At 35.9% G+C, this 26,089-nt stretch overlaps 2 protein-coding genes across 19 annotated transcripts; one reads left to right on the top strand and one right to left on the bottom strand.

Annotated features, from left to right (window-relative positions):
* The first annotated feature begins 106 nt into the window (after positions 1–106).
* On the top strand, positions 107–22,065 carry LOC100748672 (probable phospholipid-transporting ATPase IA). 18 transcript variants are annotated; one of them, XM_024364744.2, is made up of 23 exons: positions 8,202–8,219; positions 8,884–9,238; positions 12,495–12,733; positions 12,817–12,915; positions 12,985–13,095; positions 13,183–13,430; positions 13,505–13,785; positions 13,859–14,153; positions 14,231–14,460; positions 14,538–14,914; positions 14,993–15,130; positions 15,199–15,351; positions 15,426–15,623; positions 15,700–15,799; positions 15,870–16,114; positions 16,214–16,339; positions 16,420–16,560; positions 16,647–16,765; positions 16,838–16,972; positions 17,040–17,144; positions 19,435–19,532; positions 20,139–20,283; positions 21,854–22,065. In XM_024364744.2, the coding sequence occupies exons 1-22, from the start codon at positions 8,217–8,219 to the stop codon at positions 20,234–20,236; spliced, it is 3,894 nt and encodes a 1,297-aa protein (XP_024220512.1). In that variant the 5' UTR covers positions 8,202–8,216; the 3' UTR covers positions 20,237–20,283; positions 21,854–22,065. The 18 variants fall into 18 exon arrangements, with proteins under 18 accessions (XP_012250331.1, XP_033174625.1, XP_012250323.1 ...); XM_024364727.2 differs by having other exon boundaries at positions 20,091–20,283; XM_033318728.1 differs by lacking the exons at positions 8,202–8,219; positions 8,884–9,238; positions 21,854–22,065 and adding exons at positions 10,542–10,770; positions 11,119–11,234; positions 12,059–12,222 and having other exon boundaries at positions 20,091–20,322.
* Positions 21,458–26,062, bottom strand: LOC100748552. Its single transcript, XM_012394514.3, has 5 exons — positions 25,352–26,062; positions 24,981–25,214; positions 23,949–24,905; positions 22,902–23,525; positions 21,458–22,810 (listed from the first exon to the last, which is right to left on the bottom strand). The coding sequence occupies exons 1-5, from the start codon at positions 25,705–25,707 to the stop codon at positions 22,147–22,149; spliced, it is 2,835 nt and encodes a 944-aa protein (XP_012249937.1). The 5' UTR covers positions 25,708–26,062; the 3' UTR covers positions 21,458–22,146.
* Between the last annotated feature and the right edge of the window lie 27 nt (positions 26,063–26,089).

Genomic DNA, 26,089 nt, shown 5'->3' with positions numbered 1-26,089 from the left:
TATAGTGACATCTGACGATAACAAGAGAATTATCCAGAGCGTTTGGCGCCATGACACTTACAGAGGGACGCTGTTTCGCATGTATGGCCTGGGGGTTAATAATAAATAACCGATTCCGTCACATGTACGTTACTTCTACGTGTTTTACATCTAGTCTTTAGAATCTAGGTAGCGCCTATGACAGACGACGTAGATCTCGATAGTGTCGCACCCGCGGCTTGCATTTCTTTGAAATATCGTGTGCGAGCTACTGATTCGTGCAGATCCTTGAAACGTTTCAAAAAGAAAGAGAAAGTCAAAGATTGAAAGTAACCAGAACACAGAATCCGTTATATCGGCGCTGACGATCGGTTGATTATTTTCAGATATCGTATGTTTTCGTTCAGGCTAAGTGTAGGACTCTACGTTTTGTTTTGTACCACCTTACCCGGGTGTGAAACGGGTGTGCATTAGTGGTTACTTTTCGTGTGTTAGCGTATGCTGTGTAATTTTCTTGGAGTTTGCTTGGATTTATCTTTTAACGGTGTGAAATGCTGAGAAGCTGGCAACATGCGTACGGCACTATAGATACGGACACACGGCTTAGTACCTGTGAGTATTCACTTAGACATTTCATTCTCTTATTGACACAAATACGTTGTATAAAGAATATTAGAGGTTATATTGTGTACGATCAACGCTTAATATTCATATAGAACATATCTACTGCGAGTACGATACAAACGTATAATACCCGATATTTATGTACAAATGTTGTGAGAATTATTGATACACGTAATATTAGAATATAAATTATCACTTTATTTTAGTTATATTGCATTTTAATGCACATTTTAATTCATGTTAAATGTCTCGTTTAAAATTTGATTTTTAATTATTAAGCATTGACTAGGTAGTGCAAATATGTATTACAGAAAATGCTAATAAATTACTTGCCTCGTCTAATTAGGAATTCATTGGATTTCTTAAATACAATAATAATGTGATATTAGTCATATATAATCAAATAAAGTTATACTTTTCATTGAATAATCTCATAGAAACATCCTTTCAAGCTATCAAGATTTCAAGCTATCACTCTCTTCATACAAACAATAGGCATACAACATTTTATATTATTATTAACACAACATGTAATATCAAATATTACATATCTATCGTATTACGGAATAGGAAACTTGCGAAGAATCAGCTGTGGATGAAACGCAACTCGAATGACTCAAGCTGGAGGCGTAATTGCATTTAATCCAAATTAGAATTTGTTCATGTCGCGTACACCCATCGTTTCTGATTAGATTCAACGATTACACAAGGACGAAACTGTTGTTCGCCCGAAAGAACAACAAGAGCTATTTTACCGATGCTTTATGCTTTTACATCATCGACGCGATCGACGATATTAAGTTTAGATTGTTATAGGTATATGTAAATTACATTTATGGAATTTTCGCGCGAGTAGGTTGAACGTTGCACTTCAGTTTGACTACTTGTTGCATAATGCATCGATCTGGGTGACCTAACTCAACTATGCAACGTCTTTATGCATTCGCTCTTGTTTGCATTTCACACGTGTGCAGTAGTGTGCACTTGTGGGGCACTCGTCAAACAATGCACAACGATATGCGAATTGTCGCGCGATAGCCGGTATATATGTTCTAATGTATGAAAAGTCGATACGTTTCGTTTCTTTCATTCAACAATATCGACTGGTGGCCTTGTAATAATTTCACCCCGAATGATCGATAACACGGTTAGCGTGTTAATACTAAACGGAAGACTCGATGATATCATTTGTTGATGGCCTAGCAGTAGCGCTGGCACTTTTGAGTCCCCAAAGAGACATTGATAGAGGATCCCTCTGAATCCGCGTGGGTGTATGTAAGATAAGTGATATAAGCGGTCAAATTACCAGTGATACGTAATACTGAAAGATTCCACATCATCAGTATTTGTCCTTGTTAGAGTATTAATAGCCAGTGCAGAGCGATTTTTAGAATTTTATATTAGCAATAAACCACGAAGGCAATTTGCTCCACGCTATTTTGCTCTTGACTGAGAAGGATGTTTTTGAGATGAAGTGACGGATGATGGCTTACGTTTGGAAGTCATCCGGCTATCGAGTATCATTTATTTGAAATAAATATTTGAAGAATAGCGCTATGATTCCTGAGGGTTATGGTCATAAAGTGGGAAATTCATTCCGCCTTCTGATAAGAGAACTGTGAAAGTCCTGAAAGACTGGAAGATATATAAAAGAACATAGTACAAGGAACAAAATAATATTTATTAATACTTTAAATTTGTATAAAAAGTTACAAAATGGTTATTTTCACCATTCTAGTAATTTCATTGTCAAGGATGCGGCGTGATTGAGAAGAGAATTCTTGTAGCATGGCTAAGATTAGGGCAAAGCCTCGTAATTGTAAGAAACTGCGAAATGTATTTCACTTAAATCCTCTAATCCTACATTGATTTTTATATGGAACTCGAATTCATTCGATTATTAAAATACATTTCTAATTGATTTTCGTAGCTGTTTTTAGGTGTTGAACCTCGCTTAAACAGATCAACTTTTGGTATTTAATAGTTAGTTTCATTTATTTCTACAAGTAAAATGTATTTTAAAATCGTTCGAGACCGATTATTGTTGCAACTGTTCGATTTTGACGATCGACCAACGAAACGCGTGCACTTTGTTTAACTGAGCTGAAAAACGCGGAACAAATCTCCTCTCACGTGAACCGCATATGTTGCTGAACGTCAGCCAGATTTTCATTACGTTTTCGTCCCGATTTCACAAAGTTATTTCTGAGAAGAATAGCTTTTCACGAACACATGTCAGTCTGACAAAATTCCTCTTGGCAAAAAATCTCCACCCCCGATAGAGTAGTCATTTCCTGTTGGATGGTATTTAAATCTGGTCTAGCCAATTGATCGCATTATTTCAACTAGTTCAAAAAGAAGTTCACGACTTTCGAATTGGAATAATGAAATTCTTGGCTATTATGGAATATTCGTTACAAATGTATCCAGGAGAACACAATCATTAACGAATATGAAATTAATCTTCATAGTCGATTCGGTAATATCGGTTTTATTTTCGACATGAAATTTAGAATTTATATTTATATCAACAGGTAGCTCGGTATTCGTAATCGAACAAGCGTCGTTTCTATCACGTGTGCGGAACAGATGTTTCCAAAGACAACCTGTTTCAAAGCAGTTTGTAGATACTTGATCACGCTGACAACTAGAAGGTTCAGTCAGTGCCAATTACAAACGTGATTTGGATAGTTGCCTACATGCGTGATTAAAATGCAGTTCACCAGCGTTGGAATGTTCCTAACATTATATTCGTTGGTCATAACGTTGGCAGTGAAAATGCTGCAATATCGTGTCTTGATAATCATATACATATATTATACATACATATCTTTACATACATATCTTTGATGTTGCAATTAAGCTGTTAGTTTTCATATTTCTGTTGTAAATATAGCATTGAGAAAATTTTCTCTAGTACATCTTATACAGATATATGTACAATTTACGTAACGCGAAGGCATAAACTTCCTGCTGATAATGATTTTTCATTAGACAACATCGGTGGAAACAACAGTCGAAGATATAAACGATGGATTTCTGACAAATGACTGACCGTGCTAGCATCATTATACTGTAGTTCCGTTATTTGTGATATCATTAGATCTTGTGTTGCACGATATCTGGTCGTGGCGCTCGATGAGATTCTTCCTTCGATTGCGGCGTAAAATATTAAAAACGAGTAGGGTTCCGCTTCCATCGTTCCATTTGCACGCGAAGCAAGTGACCTGTACACGATCCTTTCGTATAAATTCATCAGAAATATCGTTCCTGTTGTCGGTTACGTTGTGTGCGGCTTGTCTGCTTTCTTTCTTAATTCATTTCCCAATTCCGTAATAGAGGAAGGACATAGGAACTCATTTTGAGGGTGTGGCGTCACGTGTGTCCTATCGACGGAATCAACGCCGTCACCGATCGCAAACATAAAAGCTGACTGAGTAAATAGACGAGCCAATATATCTCTCGGTATACACATACAGTAGATGATCAGTGGGAGATGGGAAGGGCCGCTCCTCCTTGTTATGGCATTCCCCCGACTTATCCGCTTTTATTTCCGTCACGAAAAACACGGTTGCACCCATAAGCCAATTACACGGATCATGCGATCTTTTTCATTATAACTCGCCATCTTATCTTGTTTGTATCTGATTTCAAATAGATTTCATCGAATAGAAAAATTGTTTCGTCATTTGTCATGTTTTTTTCCTCCTTTCATAACCATTCGGATCGATATGGGTTTCTTTGATGTATTTGTTCGATATACGAGAAGACAGAACGTTTACGATTATAAATGGAATTTCCCGCGAAATTCAATATGCCTGGCTGCATCATCATTGGCGTAGATAGAAAGCCAACGATAATACGGCAACACGCTGGACGAAAGATGAGAAACACTTATCCGTGGAAAACGTGTACAGTCGAGTGAAAATCGATGCGTATAAAAGCACTCTTGGGGATTAACATTTCGGTGAATAGTTCGAAAGTGTAACGTCCTTTGCAAATCCTGGCAACCCACTTCCGCTAAAGGGCGGTCCTTGGTAATAACGGGACTTAGATAGGGATCGACTATGTTTTTACGTCTCATGACCCATGACTCGAGCCTGGTCACTAGTATATGCCTATGTAATTATGTGAAATCGATAAAATTCAATTATTCGGCGACTCTTCGATCAATTTATTTCAATCGAGATATCGATTTGTTTCTATTATAAATGCCATCGCATAGCTTATTAGTATATTCTTTCTCTCCTTTTTTAATATCGGTATCGTACCGTTTATTATACAATTTATTCTACAATTTGTTTTGCGAAAAGACCTTGGTTTTATTCCATGAAAATCTTCGTGGAACGTCGATGTATTTACCAAATGTACGCGTGGATTTTGCATTTTATCAATAATAACGCGAACGTGCCACGATAAGTAGCATATGGTAATAACGCAATAACAACGTGTATACGTATCTCATTACTTTTGATACATCTCGTTCCCTATTGTCTCTTATTTACCAACCTGTTTATTTCGGCATTGTAACTTCGTTTCTTATATTTGCTGTTTTCTACCACGTACGAAGGCATAGTATTCCCTCCGTATTACAGCATTTCATAGAACGTAATTTCAGCAATCCGCAACGTATAAATTGATGGATAGTTTGATGTAAGTGCCACTCAGTTTGATCGCCTTAAGTAGAATAAGCAACGGTAGTCAGACACGACGGTTAAGTCCTCTTCTTATGGAAGCTTTAATATAAAAACTGCTTCTAACTTTCCTATACTACTAAACTCTATCTCTACGACATTATGAGATCAATTTCAGCCATTCTATCTAATTACTGGTAATGATCAACTTCTAGTAGTTCAAACACAAAGAGGCGTGCGAGGAATAGTAGTCTGACGTAGATCGCTTAATTCACTTCCGCACGATCCTTCACGTAATGGAAACCACTCCCTTAACCTGTTTGTACTATCAGGCTACTTTCTAACATCGTAATAATACAATATATATGTCGTTGATTCTATCCATTGGATTTAATCGTTTGTTATCATTAATCAATTCGATAAACTTTTGATAATTAAATAATTTCAATTAAAGATAAACGATAAAACTCTCTTGGAATAGGCGATGATTTTATGGAACGATTTTATGGCCTAATTTGTCGATCGAATGGTGACTAAGTCTAAGCGAGCAAGTGGCACGCGCAGAAGATCGCAGGCGGTTTATATCAGGGAGAGACGAGAGCCGACGCGTCTGTCAGGTAATAGTATACGTCCTTCCGTCGACATGAAAACCCGCGTCCAAGAAGGGAGACGAAGAAGTAGTACACGTGTACGCGTGTTGTTTTTAGGGATAACGGGAGAGATGGAAGAGTTAATGAACGGTGTTGTCGGGCGCGCGTTACACCATTCGACTGTTTCTTGCCATTGCCTGTCCAAAACATGCTTATTAAACTAATCACGAATTAATTACCGTTATCTGGCGCGCGGTGTTCACCGGTTAATCGAGTCGTGGAATTACACTTCAAAACGTAGTTTTATCTTTTTCGAATACTGTAACACATCTGTGCTAGTGCAGAATATTACGTTCAGTGCTTTATCGTACACAGAGAAAATTTCGCAGATCTTAAACGTGATAATGAGCAAGTTGTCGGAATGAGTTATCGGACTATATTCATTTTCAAGAGCTCGTTATCAACTTGAGGAGATTTCAACTGTAAAAAATCATAAGATCGACGTGATAAAATATCGAACGATTTTTACATGTAAAATATTAGACCGCAGGCAGCGAAAGTGTACGAAGTCGACACGTTGCGTGAAACTTATCAGCGTAAAATTTTCTAAATACCATGGTGCCTCTTGGCGGTGAGATTTCTATCTGAAACGAGAATTTTATGAGAACCGACCACGTCAAGAAAATATTTTCCACGAGTGTTTGGTCGTCCTTCGAAAATTTTCGATTTTCTTGCCTGGTTTCGCCATATCATCAGACCATATCTATCGATTGTTCGTGGATTTCATTTTACACCCGATATCACCAAATGATACGTTGCAGCATGATTGCGTTGATCTTGATTACATAGACCTCGTAAATTGCTCGTGTAGTTGCACTTCTTGTGTTATTCTGTGTCATTATTACACGTTGCCGATTTGTGCTTATAATAATACGAGGAACCTTGATTAAGTGTTTTGCTGTAACTTTCACGTTCGGTCGAAACTACGGTATTTCGCTTCATTGATTGGTCGCTATTTACCTCCAGTTTTTGATGTAAATGTTTGGTATCAAAGAGCATAGAGAACAATTCCGAAACATGGCTCCGGATAATCAGTAGTTTCGTGTGATGGTTGATTAACGTGGCCAAAAATTTTCACACGTCCTAATCCACTTGATGCCGATGTTTGCACGTGGATATGATTGATCGTCATTCAGGGAAGAATATCGAGACCTCGCGTGGCAGAGACTTTACGGAGTGCAAACGTATTTTTCACACAGTGCTCGTTACATCGCGTTATTGACAAGGTGTTCTTTTCGTCGACACGCAAAGGGACGCTTCAGTGTAGATCAATCGTTTCCTCGTTACAGAAAAAGAAAAAGAAGAAACAAAGAAAAAACGAAAGAACGAAAATATTAAGTGATCGTGTGTCGTTCGACGCGTTGATTCCTTTTCCTGCGGTATGAGCACAAGCTGGATCTATTTCCGTCGTGAATTTGTTCTTAGAGCTGTTTCGAATATTCTACTCTGTCGCAGGAGAATTGCGATACCTGTTGTACAACTCGTCTGGCCAGAGAACCACGTTTACTACTGAATCTTGAATCCCGACGTTGAACAAGCAAGCGTGACGAAACTGAAACTCTGACATAGAGATTCGTTACACGGACGACGAAGAATCCCATGTTATAATTTTTCTTTGCTGCTAGAAGCGCATATCGCGTTAGTACGTTCGTAGTGTGGCATCGAAGTGCCTTGCTAAAGTAGATAAGAAACGAATAATACCGATAAGTTGTCAATACCATTTCTGGTTATATTCGTTCCAATAAAGATAAAGAAAAATAAATTATTTTTGTAAGCTTACGTCAGTAGGAGCCTGATAAAATATAATCAAAGTTTCGACGGCCGAAAACCATAAAACGGGTCGAAGGACAGCCGCCAGAAATCCGCCTTGGCCTACTCGATTAAAAATCGTGAGTACATAACTGCACGCTAATGTCTGGACCTTCTCCTAAAAAGCTCTTCATAAATAATACATCGGGTGTATGAATTAATTTAGAGAATAATCGTGTCATTGAAAACGATACGTGACCAACAGTAAGGATTCGTGTAAGCATAAATTCGACGCAAACTTCTACGAACATTCCTCTTCGTGTTATCTGGTTTCATTGTATAACTAAGTAGAAGTATTCTTGCAATATATCTACTGCCTGTCTGTCTTCGTCCGATGTGATGTTCGTTTCTTCTAGTGAGTTTTTACATCGAGCTCTAATAGATTCACATTGTAACCACGTATGTAACCCATACAAACGCGATGAATTATCATCGTATAACCGTAAATTGTCGCAAAGTGCTCGTGTCGTGAACTGTGCCTCGTGCACACCCAGAACATCAATATTTGTCTTTGTTTTTAATGGTATCGTTGAATCCACAGACTTACCATTTTTACAACATCCACAAAGTACTTCCAAACAATGATCAAACTTAGTTCTTGTTATGTTCTGAATTATTTTATGTTGTTCGTACATGTATTCTTATTTAGACGAATTATTACAATATGTATCTCTACAATATGTATGTCTTTACATTGTATATTCTTAACATCGGCATTACATCATCGCAAATTATGTTCGTCGAAAGACGATCGTATTTTACCGCTTGATCGTAATCTTCACCTACGCCTCGTTTTATTTTCAAAATAGATATGTTTGTGTAGCTTTAAGTATCTGTCCGCCTTATTATTACATACCAAAGACAAGAAAATGCATTATCGAATCGGGATACGAATCATGATAATTTGATCTGGGATAATTTAATATATATATAGATGATACTTATCATATTAAAAATATGGTTGGCGTTTGTTGATTCACAAATTCTACAATATACTCGGTTAGATAAAAATCAAAATTTAGATAAAGCATAAAATCATACCATAAAAATTCGAATCCCGATTCTCCTACTGACTTAATAACTGTTTCGATAAACGAGTCATCTAAATGTCTAACACACTTTTGTTCTTAAGCTAAATACCAAAGATAGCCAACATTAGCTACATTAATAAATTCGATCTGATTTAGGCCCCGCTGCGTTCAATGCAACCAACTGCCAGGGGGAGCCCCCAGGTTCCCAGTCCTGGCTTGTTACGTCCATTTACACCTCCGGATCTTTCTTCTATACCTCATATGGACGGTACACCCCCACAAAACAGCGGTGTTCGTAACAGTTCCTCATCCGTGAGCGGTCAAACCAACGATGGTGCCCAGCAACAATCCGGCCCATATATCATCGGTAGTCCCATCGATCTCGGCAACATCGATAACGTCGACAATATTGGCCTACGTATAGATTCCCTGACGACTGGGATTGAGAGCCGAAGGACACGTGAACACATCGAACTGCAGGAAGCTGGAGTGCACGAAAGAAGTTCCGAAGGTAAAACATGTCCACAGGCTGTTATTTCCTGCAATTGGCGACTGGAAAGATTTTCTGTTATTAGTAGACTGCGGATCTAATTTATGCACTTATGGAAAATTTAAAAGTACAAACATCTGCAGAATATATGTAAGACGAAGAAATATACAAAATATCAAAAGTAGAGCAGACGTTATGGCATTTAATAGATGAAACACAGCTCTATTCGGATTCTATTCTTTTAATCGTGATAAAAAAATGACTTTACAAAAAATATCCAGAGTCTAGTTATTCACAATACTATGAATATAAATACGCTATAAATAAGCTCGTAATATGATAGCTAGCCACAAAGTCGTATTGTTCTCTGTGGTCGTAAAGATACATGCCAAAAGGATATATGTTGATAGGATTTCTAGCCACAAGTTCAAATCTCTAGTATTGAGTGGCAGTAAATATTTGGTAGCGAAATTAAATTTTAAGTTTTTAAAGTAGAATTTATTCGGTGTTTAGATCCTACATATTGTAGAATATTCACGCTGAATAATTCTTGTCGTTCCTATCGTTTAATTCGAAATACATTCTGAAATATTATAAAAAGTGAAAAATCTAATAAGAGTTTCCCGTTCCCTTTGTATTTTATATCGTAATATTGTTCCATTAAAATAGCGCGAACGGATTGTCCAATAAAGTATAACATCAGTAGCGCGGTGCTACCTTCAGTCCACCCCAGCGGAAATGTCCTTGGCCTATAGTCTCGGAGCGTTGTATATTGACGCAACTTTACCGTACGTACATGCCTACGTATTCATGGAAAATACTGGTGGAGTGAAGCTCGGTGCTGATGCCAACTTGTTGCCGGTAGCAAGCGCATGCGTTTTCAGGGTAACACGTGTACAGGGCTGTCACATTTTGTGGACACCCCTTTGTCAGTAGTGTACTAAACCACTTGAGAGCCTGTATCTCTAAGCGATCTAAATATCCAACGTTTTAAGCCAACATTTTCGATCTTATACGTTCAAAGTATCAACGTATTCATCTGTTATATTATTTTCATATTGAAAATCATCCTATTTGTCTCCTTTAGTTCTAGTAGTATTTTTTATCCATCGTTATTTATTTTTTAATTTTAGTATGAATAAGAATACAATTAAATGTTGATGATCGTAAATGAAGTCGTACTAGTAACATAAATTGCACGTATAAATTACCTAACTATTGGCAATCTAATGGGCCGGATATACATACCTTGGTAAAGAAGTCGCTGATGACCAGTGCCACCTACGAACTAGAATCAGTGTCTCCCGAGCAAATTTGCAGGCGTGACATGGTTACGCGAACTCGCGACTCGAGAATTTTTGCAAGAAGTACTGCGGGTTTTAGAGAACAGTTAAATGTGGATTAATTCGTAGGATCGCATTGCACGTACATTCGTATTTCCGTTGTATCGGTAGGGGTGTGGCGACAGGCGCGAAGCTTCTTCCGCCACGATGACGCAGATATGTAGTTTGTTTAACCGATCGTTATTTCGAGCAGAAAGGTGTTCGACAGGTGTACGTTCCATTTCATAGGAAGTTTTATTATAGGAAGACGTGCGTAGATCTTCGCAGAATGTTGGCTATCTATATTGTTTTCTTTCATGGATTAAGCAAGTTCCAAGTCGGCTGAATAAAATGTCAAAATCGTATATCAGTTTTGATCGTTATTTTCTAATCAGTAACGAATAAGATAATCACAGAGAACACGTTTAATTTGTATTCTTTAAATTCAGTGCCTATTGATGTTTCTTATTCCTCCATTGTCATCGATTGTATTCAATTTAGTAGCCTCGCAATAAGCTGTCTTTTTTCATTTGCAACTTTAATCACATTCAACTACTTGTTACACAACTGTTTTGGTAGTGATGACGTACGAATGGATAATATTTCGCCGGAAGTAATTATTACATGATGGGTGTTGAGAAACTATGGGATGTACGAGCTCAAATATTTTGCGTGCACGCGTGTCGTGGAATAATGTATGTACACTATCAAAGAATAATCATTTAACACCCACGTATCGAGTTTGTGTGATACTATACAGTTTTTGTTTTGCGTAATACGATCTAGATGCAGCAGATACGACTAATATGTGTATATTCGGTATTCACAATGTATATACATAAGTGATAATAGTCATATCAAGACGTTCACAGTATTGGTATAAAAGGCTGTCCTTGAAATGAGATTTTGACAAATTTTATTTAAATTATAAAATAGATTCGAAAAATGTATATATTTTATATGCAAAGTCGTTTAAAATTCAGCTCTGCGATAAGTATATAGTAAATATTTGTTAGTAATACGATGATTTTGTATTATTTTTTTACGAACTATAATTTTACAAATCATTAACATTTTGTTTCACAATTTTATAGTATATATAGACAATATAAGTACATATAGTTATACGTATAGAATTTTTTAAAAATTATCAACATACACGAGTTAATTTGGAGATTTAATGATCATTAAAATGTTAGTGACATTGAAATGAATTCTTCTTAGGCAATGTAGCTTCTTATTGACCGCGATAAAAGAGTTTCTTACGGAATTCCTTTTTAGATATGCAGCTATAACCTCCAAGATGATAATAGAGTCCCGAACTACGTCATTTTCTTCTTAAATAACATAGTGAAATCGCTAAGTTCGCTCTCGTATCTAGACACGTCTGAATTCGTGTATTATTATTTATTTTTCGATATAATTGAACGAAAGGAGATGTGAAACGTTACTGATTTTAAATCGTTTGATATTATATCATTAATACAGCATCAAAGACATTAGATTGTGTTTGTAATAGTGTTGTCTTGTCGCGCGATAAATATGGATCGGTGTGGCAAAGTGAAGTGATGTGAAAGACATTTCATTTAACAACCAGTAACATGGAAATAGCTCGTACGAAAGTAATACAATGGTTCAACGAACTCAGATCCCGGTTTCATCTTTATTTGTATGCTCAAAATCGTAAGTCAACATATTCAGAAAAAATATAGGTAGTTGATTGCAATCAAACACGCGATCATTATAGTTAGATAAGAAATACCTCCAAAGTTATGTTATAAAACGAAAAAAACGAATTAATAAATAGCATAATATGTATTATTAAGTAATATCGTATTACTGATTAATTCTTTCATATGTAACGATCGTAACTTATTTAGTTTATTATAGTTTTGAAGCAAATGTTTCGATGGGAGAAAACATAGTAATATAAAATGATATATATTTTATCGTAGTTGGTCCCATAAGGACGGAAAATGGTGCATCCCAAGGTGACGATCAACGGTCTTCGTATCAACATGATAGCAGTGAAGAAAGGGTGGTTTTCATAAATGCTCCCCAGCAACCAGCGAAATACAACAACAATCGCATTAGTACCGCGAAGTACTCACTCCTTTCGTTTATACCTATGTTTCTTTTCGAACAATTTCGTCGATATAGTAATTGCTTCTTCCTATTCATCGCCCTCATGCAGGTAATCATTAAACAAATCTTACGTACGTAAACAAACGTTTATATGGTACTTTTTATTACACATTATCTTGTTTTTAATTTTAGCAAATACCGGATGTTTCACCTACAGGTCGATACACAACTTTGGTTCCATTAATTTTTATTCTTAGTGTATCTGCATTAAAGGAAATAGTCGAAGATATTGTAAGTATCCTTAATCATAAATTAATTTTTATTATCCAATATAAAATATTATAATATCGTTACTTACAGAAAAGGCACAGAGCAGATGATGAAATAAATATGCGTGAAGTGGAGGTTTTGAGGGATGGCCACTGGCAATGGATACAATGGAGAAATATTGCCGTTGGTGATGTGGTTAAGGTTGCATCCTATTTTTCTCAAGCTGGATGTGGTAATGATTTATAATTAACATATTCCTGCTAGAATCGCTTTCTTTAATATGCATAGGTTCACAACAACAAGTTCTTCCCTGCTGATTTGATTTTATTATCATCATCGGAGCCACAGGGTATGTCTTTCATAGAGACTGCCAATTTGGATGGAGAAACAAATTTGAAGATACGACAGGCCCATCCTGACACTGCCAGTCTCTTAGATACTGTTGAATTAATGAATTTTCGTGCAAATATTCAATGTGAACCACCAAACAGACAATTGTATGAGTTTAATGGAGTATTGCGAGAAACAAATAAACAGTATGGTTGTTTCTTACAAAAATTTGAGAGATGTTATGAAGTTGTATGTAAGAAATGTATATTTCACTTTTTAGACCTGTAGCTTTGGGACCTGATCAAGTATTGCCTCGTGGTGCAATGCTAAGAAACACACGGTGGGTGTTTGGTGTAGTAATTTACACAGGCCATGATACAAAACTTATGCAAAACAATACTACAACTGCACCCTTAAAAAGGTCTACCTTGGATCGACTGACCAATACACAAATACTCATGTTATTCTTTATACTTCTTTTGTTGTGTCTATTATCTGCAATATTTAATGTTCTTTGGACCAGAGCTAATAGTTATGGATTGTGGTATTTAGGTTTACAAGGTGAGAAATTGGCTTATTTTCTCAACTTTCTCAAAGCTGATCACAAAACTAAATAATTGTTTATTTATTTCAGAGGAAATGACTAAAAATTTTGCTTTTAATCTCTTAACATTTATGATTTTATTTAACAATTTAATACCCATTTCGTTGCAAGTCACGTTGGAAGTAGTGAGATTTATTCAAGCCACATTCATTAATATGGATATCGAAATGTACCATGCAGAAACAGATACACCAGCAATGGCACGTACAAGCAATCTTAATGAAGAACTTGGTATAGTTAATTATGTCTTTACTGATAAAACTGGAACTCTTACGAAAAATGTAATGGAATTTAAACGATGTTCAGTTGGTGGCAAATTATATGAGTAAGCGTTTTAAGTAATTTCATTTATTATCTTTTATCTTATTTACTTGTTTTTAAGTAAAAAAAATTTGTTTACAGTTTGCCAAATCCAAATATAAATGGCAATGAAGTCGCTACTAGTATTAATAGTGAGCTAATTAGAGATATTGTTGAAGGAAGATCAGTACAAGATTCTTCTCGTCCTGTTGATAAAAAGGCTGCAAACCATGAAAAAGTGGTACATGAATTTATGATTATGCTCTCAGTGTGTCATACTGTTATTCCTGAAAAAATTGATGAAACTGTAATTTATCATGCTGCATCTCCAGGTAATGTAGTTATATTAATGTATCTATATCCTTAAACGCTATTCATAGTTTAATTTTATACACGATTATCTAAATAGATGAAAGAGCGTTAGTAGATGGAGCTCGTAAATTTAATTACGTATTCGATACTAGAACGCCCGCTTATGTGGAAATAATAGCTCTGGGTGAAAGACTTCGTTATGAAATATTAAATGTAATAGAATTTACTTCTGCTAGAAAAAGGATGTCCGTAATTGTCAAAACACCAGACGGGAAAATCAAACTTTTTTGTAAAGGAGCTGATTCCGTTATTTACGAAAGATTATGTCCAGCTCCCTTAGATAATAATGACCTTGAACAGAGTAGTTTGGACGATTTCCGAGACGTAACTTTGGAACATTTGGAGGCATTTGCATCCGAAGGTCTAAGAACGCTTTGTTTTGCCGTTGCAGATATACCTGATAATTTCTACCAGGTGAGTACCATTTATTGTTAATTCAATTACATCTTGTTCATTTTGAATAAAATTGTGACATCAACCGTTTTTTAATAGTGGTGGCGTGAAACTTATCACAATGCGACAATTAGTTTAGGAAATCGTGAAAGTATGATCGAAAATGCTGCGAACCTTATTGAAACAAAATTAAGATTATTAGGGGCAACTGCTATTGAAGATCAATTACAAGATCAGGTATGTGTGTAGTTTGTTTTCCGATATATGTTTCCAGAAATGAATGATGGGAATTCATAATGTCGTAGGTACCAGAAACAATACAAGCTCTTTTACAAGCTGATATTAATGTATGGGTATTAACTGGAGATAAACAAGAAACTGCCATAAATATTGGCTATTCTTGTAAATTGATTACACATGGGATGCCATTATATATAATTAATGAATCATCTTTAGATGTAAGAAAAGATTGAGAGCACTATATTTTCTAATTTTCTTAGAAAAGAGTTTTAAAATCAATATCTAATTACAGAAAACAAGGGAAGTTATAATACAGCGGTGTCTTGATTTTGGAATCGATCTAAAGTGTCAAAATGATGTAGCTCTTATTATAGATGGAAATACCTTAGATTTTGCATTATCCTGTGATATTAGAATGGATTTTCTAGATTTATGTTCATCTTGCAAAGTTGTTATTTGTTGCAGAGTTTCGCCAATGCAGAAAGCCGAGGTGATCATGTTGTGAACTTATTTTATTTTTATTTGATATTTCTTAACAACAATAATAACGTAATAAAGTTTTTCAGGTAGTTGATTTGATAACAAGTAACAAAAAGGTTGTAACACTTGCTATTGGAGATGGCGCAAATGATGTAGCTATGATCCAGAAAGCACATATCGGCGTTGGTAAGTTACCTATTCGTTGACTTCGTGACAAACAGGAAAGATGTATATTACTAATTTTTATCATTTCTAGGAATTTCCGGAGTTGAAGGTCTTCAAGCAGCTTGTGCTTCTGATTATTCTATTGCGCAATTTCGTTTTTTAAAACGTTTGTTATTTGTTCATGGTTCATGGAATTACAGTAGAATGTGTAAATTAATATTGTACTCATTCTACAAAAATATTTGTTTGTATGTTATCGAACTGTGGTTTGCCATATACTCCGGCTGGTCCGGACAAATCCTTTTTGAGCGATGGTCAATTGGTCTTTACAATGTTGTAAGTTATAGGCTCATATTGTGCTATCATAAAATTACTAGAATATATAATTATTGTATATTACATGTTACAATATACAAGGTACACTATTTACATTAGGTATTTACAGCAGCTCCTCCACTAGCTATGGGTCTGTTTGATAAAGTATGTTCCGCGGAAACTCATTTATCTCATCCAGGATTATATGCTACAAAAAATACTGGAGAATCGTCGTTTAATTTTAAGGTATTGTATTCTTTGTATAGTATTAGTCATATTTGACATTATGTTAACAATTTTGTACAATTTCGACATTGCTTACATAGGTATTTTGGATGTGGATTGCAAATGCTTTAATACATTCATCTCTTCTTTATTGGTTATCACTGTTGGCTCTAAAAGAAGGTGTGATATGGGCAAACGGCCGAGATGGTGGATACATTGTTTTAGGAAATTTTGTATACACTGTATGTTTCAATTTAATAATTGTTTTATTGTGCTATCAAAATGAAATCAGTTCTTTATAAAAAGAATATATTTTATTTTTTTATAGTATGTAGTTGTAACAGTATGTGGAAAAGCAGGGTTAATAATAAATTCTTGGACGTGGGTCACTCATTTGGCAACATGGGGATCTATTATGCTCTGGTTTTTGTTTATTCTTATATATAGGTAAGTTACGCAATATATCTGTATTTTATTTACATCAGAAAATGGTGAAGTCATTTATTAATTCAATTACAGTAATTTTTGGCCTGTTTTAAACGTGGGTGCAGTGATGTTGGGCAACGATAGAATGCTGTTTTCTTCACCTGTATTCTGGCTGGGTTTGGTACTTATACCAGCAGCAGTGCTACTTGTGGATGTAACAGTTAAGGCGTAAGTATATATCCAATAATTATCACAATATGTTAATTACACGTATTTGAAGTATGTCCTGTTACAGAGTAAAGAATACAATTTGGAAGTCCGTAACTGCGGCAGCTAGAGAAAATGAGATTCGAAAATCAGACCCCGGGGATATATTCAACAGTCATGACTACAGAAGCTCGTAAGTTATTTTTATATCTTTTTAATGTACATTATAGAAATTCAGAATTATTATAGCGACTCAGAATTGAAAAAACGTCACGAAACAAAGGCATATGCTTTTAGTAATTCATTTTGGTAACTTATCAATAATATTTTTTCGTATGGGGTTAAAAATTCACATACATTTAGATACATAGCAGTATATATACCTTGCATGAAAAATTGGTAGAGTAACAGAAACAAAATTACTTATTAATGTTCAATATGCATGGCTTATTGAATGTAACATTTTAACAAACCACGTTCACACTAGAATAACATTCATTTTTATACGATTACAATTCCTATATAACTTTCAGAACTAACAAATCACTTAGAGATGCATGCATATAGCGGTATACAGTATTAATCTTGTTACAAATGGTGTTTACAATTTGTTTTCATAATAGTACTTTTTTTTCCAAGGGCCGAACAACTTTCCGATGTTTTACTATATTAGGATTTCTTTATAACAATTATATTTTTAACATTCAATTGTCTCAATTGAGTAGAAAAATGAAAATTGCAACAGGAGATCGAAGTCATATTCGAGGAGGCGATGGTTAATTCGATGTTGGACCTCGATTTGGTCGCCACGAAGGCGAAATAAGATCAAAGTCTTCCCGATTGCACGCGCAGCGCGTGATCTGTGGTTCATTCATCATACAGGGCATGTTTCAAGTGCACCATTCCGTATTCCATGTTCCTAAAGATTTTCTACAAATTCCCGTCCACTGTAAGATCAGTAAGCATCCTCATATTTTTTATACACCTTACCTATTCCTACCTAGTATCGTCTACCGTCTAATACTGTACGTGTTTACCTTTTTTTTATTGTATTAAACATTATACGTACTAGAGACTACTTACTATGAATTTGTTCTTTAATACAAATGTAGTATAAAGTCTATTACATATCTGCATATAAATAAGATTGATAATGTTTTCTTTACTTTCTACCTAGTAGAAATAGAATCATTCTGTATACTTATGCAATATGGTATAGAAGCAAAAAGAAAGCTAAAGCATTTCATTAATTGTATCTCTGTTTGCTCGTATGGTTAATTGTCATCTTCATCTGTATTTAATTTCATACTTTATTCTGTATTAATATTACAATTTTTCGAATTTATTTCGAGCGATTTACAGTATAGATTGGTGATTATACTTCGTACGCGTATATAGTAGCATCGAAGACCAAAGCTTTTTCGAAGTATCGTAGCATACGAACGTAGAGAAACTTTAGTTATTTATTTCTTTTTATTTTATTTTCAATCGTTTAGCACTTGGATACTAGTTGGGTTCGCAAGAATAAAGTTGCATTAAAATAATATGCAATAAAAGATATTGTAAGTAATACGGGCAAGTGGTTGTTTCGAAAGTAAACTAATTCTGGTAGTAATCTAGTTTGGCAAATCATTTGAAAAAACCCATCGGTATGAAGCAAGTACTCTGTTTGTTAATGCGGTTTTCTGGTATGTTTTATTCGCGGTATCCCGTGAAGGCCTGTGCATGCCATCGCCGAGCTCGCGAGGTGTAAGTACCCCCAGTAGTATGTATGTAACTCGTAGTGTTCCTGTAATTCTACACTTTCAGGCGAAAGCACTGCTGATTAACCAAACTGCATGATCGTTCAACGGTTCACTTGCAAGGGCACCGCGGTATGAATAATATTAGCACGTGTATCACAATCACCTTTTAATACAACTTTAACATTCTTTCTGTATCGAAACATGTAAGGATAGAAATTGAAATAGATCATATTGGAAATTAGTTGGATGGAAATTAGTAGAATATATAGATACAAATCACGATCTTAGTAAATGCTTTTTTATTTTATTACTATTTCAATTAGTTTCATTCACAGTGTTTATTCGAATTTTCAAATTCCTAAGGGTATATATGTGTTAATATGTGTATTAATTAGTATGAACTTTTCCATTAATATATTAAAATTAATTTTTATTAATATAATATTACAAAGGATACGATTTGTATCCAAGTTGTAATAAAAAGCATCAAGGAATATTTAAATAGAATTCTTAAAAATAATAGAGCATCGATTAGAAGAATTATGAACAGAAAGATCTGATAGTATTTCTAGCACCGCATGAATCAGTTTAGATAAGTAACTATTAGGTAGCCGGTGAAGAGAAGGCTACACGCGAGACATATCATTATTGTGGGGAAAGAATTTGAAGTGTAAGGATGAGGACGACCAATAGATAAACGAGTGTTTCTAAAACAATTTTGAATGCACGGCTTTCCAGATTGACGGAGACGGCACGGCTATTGAAAAACGTAAAAAGTGTTTTCACCAGGCGATCAAACGCCGCCTCCAGAGTTAATACCGATGTGGAACTATCACGTAAGTTGTTTTATCTAACGACGACCTGCAATCAAGAAAAGGAGAAATAAAAGAAAAACAAGGACAGTCAGAACGATGGTCCTTTTGTACAAATTCTTTGTCTTCTAAACTCGCCGTTTGTAGTATTTTCTTTACTCGTTACTAACAAATATATTTACTTAAGAGCACACGCTTTGTTATTCACGACTTTTGCCTATTTAATATAAAAAAATTTTTTTCGAAATAAGCAATCTTCCACAATATTTGCACCTAGATACGTTTTAACAATGTATATGCTCTGTGTTATTATTAAGCTACAAGCTGCACTAACAACATTATTCTGACAAAACTTGTACTTTCACTAACCTTTAATTGTTAGAGTAACTCGTACTTGTCTCGAGTACTCTCGTTGTCTTACGTAACGATGTCTTAACTTGTAGTTTAAGAATCTTTCTAAAATCGTAAAAAGACGATAGAACTTATCCTGCAAGACTGTAAACTAACATCGATTATAAATAAGTCTAACATTTTCCTGTAGATAGTGCATGTGTGTTAATTAATTTAATATTGTAATAACAGAGATTAATAGGCTACGATCTTTGTTGTTGCACATGCTGCGTGATGCAGATGGATTTGCATTCTCTCAAGAGGAAGGAGGCTCGGTGACACAGACGGACGTAATCAGAGCTTACGATACAAATCTTCCGAAACCTGGCGGCATGTGATCTTAATTCTTCTAGCTAGAGAAACCACACAGATGTATATTCTATAGGTACTTTTTTCGATTAACGAAATCAAAAATAGAAAAAAAAAAGAAAAGAAAAAAAGAAGAAAGTGAAGAAAAATGGAGTTTTTCTGGGAATTTGGTACTCGCCAAGCCCTACGTAACGCCCGTCTATTGTGTTTCACAACTGATTCGACATTTCGCTTGTTCTTTCCTTGCAAAAGGGAGATGTTACGATTTTTGATGACGGGCCTTGTAACTAATAGTATTAGAAAGACTATCAAACGATAATTCTAAAAAGATGTATCCCCTGTTTTCTTAAATTATTAAGATTGTGTACGATTAAGAAAGAAAGAAAGACAAAGAGAAACCCTATCGGTGTCCTACGCCCTACGTAATTGTTTTTGATACCCTCTGAGATTTACTATATCTATTATATACCTCAAATCTCGTCTTGTAAGATCTCGTACTTCTTATAATCATCGTTTTTGTCTTGTGCATTTAAATGCGGTGCATTTCTAAACTCATTTTACGCTAGATCTAAATCTTAAGAGAACCATTACGCACTCTGAATGTATATTCCGTTTTCGTAGTTCAACGGGAACGTAGTTTTTTTTGTGGAATTGGATGAATTTAAAAAACGAATAATTATTGTATATAGAAAGAAAGATTTGTTTATGCGACTGGCGATACGTAAGGCGATACAGAGAGTTTGAATTTCGATTGCGAACATAAGCAAAACGTATATTCTAAATATGTACTGTCAAAACAAAAAGTATATGAATAAGAAAGTATTCGAGGAATTATCCTTCGAAACGTTTATCGTGTAAAAGGACTAACTAGCGTTCTGTCGATTGTCGTGATTTAGATGTTAAAAGAACATTGTTCCCACTGGATTCCACGTTATTCGTTCATTTAATTCGTTTTTTTTTGTTCGTTGTTAAATCAATTTTAATATACATATTTTGCGATTATATATACGATAGTTGCGTTGTTATCTAGTCAAAAGAATTTGATGTGAGTGTGTTTCCATTCAGAGATTTACTCTTCCGGCCATTATAAATACTTTTTTTTTATGTTTACGACTGATAAATAGAAATTTATTATTAAACTTATTATTAAAGAAACGATATGTGCACATATATAGCAACAATTTTGTGTACATTATATTCAGGATACAATATACATATATATGATTATATTCAGAATAAAAAGAACATAATTCAGAAATATTGTTTATATTGTTGCAATTGTTCAATTTTTCAAACTTATGACAATTGTTAGAGAAACATTTGAATAATTGGTTCGACTATATGTATGTATAAGTGGATTTGAAATTTTTATTAAAACGATAGTATAATATAAATATGTAAGTACAAAGCACATGTAGATATATTGTATCAGTAAGCTATGTATATAAAATGTATATATTTCTCTCTCTCTTTCTCTCTCTCTCTCTCTCTCTCTCTCTCTCTCTTTCTCTCTCTCTCTCTTTCTCTCTCTCTATATCTATATATATAAATTTAGTTAATTCCTACAATTCTTTTACGTTTTGCTTTACTTTCTCGTTCTTCTTCTTTCTCTTATACTTTTTATTTAATCTATCTTTGTATTATAGCATACACCATACCCCTGATTGATGATGACGAGATTAATCATGCCGATGAATTGTCCGAGGAGTACTTAAATTGCACTGAAATCTTCGACCACTCATATGGAAGACTTAACAATTACTACCGTCTATAAAAATTTTATGTAACCTTTTTTTTTTTTTAACGTATTTACAATTCTACCTCGACTCAGATTAAATGAGTACTCGAGTGATATTAATTCACTGAAAAACTCCTTTTCTTATTCGTCTTCCCTTTTTATTATTGACAATAAACTGCTAGACGTTTTAATCTTTTTTGTTCAAGTTATCATTGCCGGTTCCAATTTTAAACTAATAAAGAAGTTTTCCCGATCCTCCCTATATCGATTCTTCAATAAAAATTCCTTCGTGAACGAATGCACCGGATATTCGTATCCTTGAGCTCGTTTCTGACAATCCGACAACCAAGTCGCAACTTCGATCACGCGTTTCATCCTTGGATCCATATCCCTTAATCTCTTCTGCTCTGTGATACGAATTTTACTCTTTAAAACAGCGTTGTACCAACGATAGAAATATTTCCACGCTAAATCCTGTTGCCTCGTCGTCCACGTTAAATCTGTCTTTTCCTCGTAAATCGTATTTTGATTCCTTTTATATTTTATCCTGTTTAAAACGGAATTGAGGAAATTCTTGCTACAGCCTTGCTTTTGTTTCAGGTCCCGATTACTTTCCAATGATACATCCTTATCTCTGTTAGACGTTGCAGCTAAATCCTTTGAGGGGTTTATTCTATCATTCGTATGGATAATACTATTGTCTTGTTGATGGCATTTCGCATTATTTAATTGCAGAAGTCTCAGCAAAAGGTCACCCACGTGCGGCATGCAAGGTCGATTCTTTTCAACTTTAGCCCAAGATCGTCGGTATGATAAAGCACACGGGTTCTTGTAAATCTTGCAAAGTCTTTCCATAACTTCGTATCTAAATCATCAAAACATTTAATTGAACAGACAGAAGTGTTTGTAACAAAGTAAGATAATTATTTAGGTACACGATGTTGGCGTGTATGTACCTATTCGCATGATGAATACGTAAGTAATCCCATGTAGTTCGCAATCTGAAAATCGGAGGCGACTGCAATCCCGCCAAAATCGATCTGCACGAGTGAAAATTCCCCATAGCGAGGCACTTTTTGGCAGCGTTCACGAGTCTCGCGACAATTCTACTTCTCATGGGTAATTTTCTCACGCCCAAAATTTCACTGCCAATTAGACAAGAAACGCGATGACTGAATGCTATCCACGCTGCTAAATTAGGCGCGTTCCTGGAGCTCCTTTGAAAGACCAAGATCTCGATCTCCTCGGCGGGAATTCGAACGAAGAGGTCGCGATCTATGAGCGTTAGCTGGGTCGCCAAAATGTCGCTGTTTATATCCCAAATTGTTATTCTGAAGTCCATTCTCAATAATCTTCTTAATTGAACAGTAGTATTATTTTCCTGGTTTTCGAATTTCTGCCTTCTCTTCGATCCATTTCCAGAGAAGATTCGTTCTAGGAAACTGGGTTTTTCCTCAGGAGCAATGGTAGAATCATCTTCGCACTGACACTTTTTTCTTCTCCTAAACAACTTCCTCCTGGTCGGCCGTTCCTTCTCCTGGCGAAAATTTCTCAGATGGTTCAAGTGCAGTCTCAGCTCCCTGTCGCAATACAATTAACACGTTCAACGCGATGACGATCACCGGTGACCGATAAAAGGCTTTTCGTCCCGTGACGTCGCTAATTGTCGTATGATGAATACATAAAATACACATGACTGTGGATATTTATGAAAATTTATATCTTTATAGATATGACCAAGGAAGTGGAACTTAAGCACAAAATTTGTTTCGCCTATCAAATACCACGACGAGTACTCTACTTTGCACATTTTACGTATTTTTGCATAAATGCATAAAAATTCGTGGTCTCTAATAATAGTACAAAATTCATTATGTATCTTATTATCCATTTTAATTTAAAATAATACGAACCGCGTGAGCGCAGAGGCATCTGATATAGACCTCGCGGTAAGCGTGTTGATAAGATGGATTTTCTAATTCAATATTTTCTTTAGTTACTACCTGTAAGCGGCGGAAGCAGGTCTGGGTCGGTACCAGTATTCTGGTGTCCAAAATAACACAACTCGTCCCTTCGCAGTAGTGCCGATCGACCCAAATCTACCAGACTGAAGTTCGGTATATGAAATACTAGCTGCCAATTGTCGACGAGATACAGGAAGTTTCAGTTCCGACTCGACGGGCTGTCGACGAATAGTGACCAGACTGAAAGATCGTCGACCTTGAAGAGTAGTACGTTCTCCAGGTTGTACCGACCAGGGACCAAGGGCGTAAAGAAAATGGGGTGCAGTACAGAGACCGTATCTCCTAAAATGTTTGCAATGTTTCAAGGACTCGCCTCTTTCACCTCTTTCTTTGCCCTCCCACACCTTCACAGCATTCTCCATGAGGACGTAAATATTTTGCACGGTGAATTGCAAAGGGAAGCATTCGGGATCCGTTTGGATTGGACCCAGAACCAACCCTGAATGACACTTCTCTGGAACTCCAAAACCAAATCGAGATATCCTTCGCGCGAGACATTTCTTCTGACTCCTCGACTCTTCTTCTTTCGCGAACGCTTCGTTGTACCAAACGTTCCGTTTCTCCCTGACTTTGTCTTCGAAGATCTTGGCTTGCAAATTACGAGGACAAGTCTGACAGGTCGCGTAGAATTTGGTCTTATTGTAATATTTGCGATTGTGATCTCTGACAAACAGTACGTCGCAAAGACCATCGTTCTTGCGTCTCTCTGCGAAGCAACGACACGTAGGCCAGCTACGAGACCCTTTCTCGATCTTGCTCGGAGAAAAATCTTTTAATTCGGCCTTAATGTCTTCCAAACTGGCGCCGGCGAATCTTATAGGAACAGGTGTGTACTGACCGTCTACCAGCTCGCTGTAGGATGGTCCGAGGTATAAGTCCTTATGACGCCAGGTTGCAGGTGTATAATCACCGGCGCCTCCATAGTGAGTCCATATTCTGTATCCAATTATAGAATGTATTACAATGAAGATTTCTTACAAATGGATAAACATCAAGTAACGAAAGAATCACCTGCACACTGCTCTTCTTCCATCTTTTCTGAGATCATTGCGAAGCTCGATCTCCGAAGAAAGGATGTATAAAGTCGAGCTGCTCGCTGAACTTGCAGCGGTCGTTTCCGATAACGAGCTTCCGTTTGTCTTGTTTGCCAGCAAACTTTCGACTTGCTCGCACCATTTCTTCCAGAAAATGTTTCTTCCTTGTATACCGCCGAGTTCGTAATAGCTTACTCTTCCATCGATGAATCTAATGATATTAGTAGCGGTCAAAGCGCTATTTAATAAGTATCATCTCGTTAGGAAAAGTAGAGAAAGTTGTGAAAGCAGTTCATTTGTATCGAGCATCTCTATTTCATGACTTTTTATTTTTCAGTAAATTTCTACCTTGCCTTCAGGGTTTTGCGATGTCTCCTGTTGAACACGCTCAGACTAACGCATCGTAGAGGATATAGAGAAATCAGTTCGAAGCTCTCGATGGTAGGATCGAGGGTGCGCGGACAGAAAAACCGCGAGTTTCCTTTGAACACGTCAGCAGCCACGATTAACTTGGATGGCGTGAGACCAAGTGAAACTTGTCGAATTCCATGACCGTTTCTGGTGGTTTCGGCAAACGGAGATTCCACGAGGACGACGTCGGAGAAATCAGAGTACTCGGAAGCCAATAACTTTTGAATTCTGTTCTGTTCTTGCTGCAAGTTTCTCGTTCGATGACGAGATCTGGTTTTACATGCTGGTTGCATAGAGCCGAATTTTTTTTTAAAAGAACGCAAAAGGTAGAATTGTTTAAACGAGTCATCTACGAGATTCAGCACGGCCTTTACATTTTCTTGAAAGGATGTCCGATTAGTACGACTTCGTTCACAATAGGTTAATCACTTCTGAACGAATCTGTTATCACGACGTAATTTCTGTCAGGGGGAGTTTGTAATTGTGCCAAATTCCGATAGACCAATAGAATCGGAAGCTTGAAGTTGTATAAAAGTGGAGTAATCGGAAGATTATCAACGTTCAGCCACAATAAAACCTTGGTTATCTGAACTAATGAATATTTGAACCAATTACATTCTATTTGCATAGCGAAACAGGCATGTTTTTGTATTCCTTTTTGCGAATGATCGTGTC

Source organism: Bombus impatiens, unplaced genomic scaffold, assembly GCF_000188095.3.
Source record: "Bombus impatiens unplaced genomic scaffold, BIMP_2.2 scf_0017, whole genome shotgun sequence".
Lineage (NCBI taxonomy): Eukaryota > Metazoa > Arthropoda > Insecta > Hymenoptera > Apidae > Bombus > Bombus impatiens.
The sequence above is the reverse complement of the archived record's forward strand: the minus strand, read 5'-3'. Positions and strand labels throughout refer to the sequence as shown.

Coding starts and splice junctions, on each gene's coding strand:
- LOC100748672 (XM_024364727.2), top strand. Junction 13,096..13,182: donor CCGTTGGTGATGTGGTTAAG/GTTGCATCCTAT, acceptor TAATATGCATAG/GTTCACAACAACAAGTTCTT. Junction 14,461..14,537: donor TTATCATGCTGCATCTCCAG/GTAATGTAGTTA, acceptor TTATCTAAATAG/ATGAAAGAGCGTTAGTAGAT.
- LOC100748552 (XM_012394514.3), bottom strand. CDS start 25,707: ATGCAACCAGCATGTAAAACCAGATCTCGTCATCGAACGAGAAACTTG. Junction 25,215..25,351: donor CGCAAAACCCTGAAGGCAAG/GTAGAAATTTAC, acceptor TAATATCATTAG/ATTCATCGATGGAAGAGTAA. Junction 24,906..24,980: donor GGAAGAAGAGCAGTGTGCAG/GTGATTCTTTCG, acceptor AATTGGATACAG/AATATGGACTCACTATGGAG.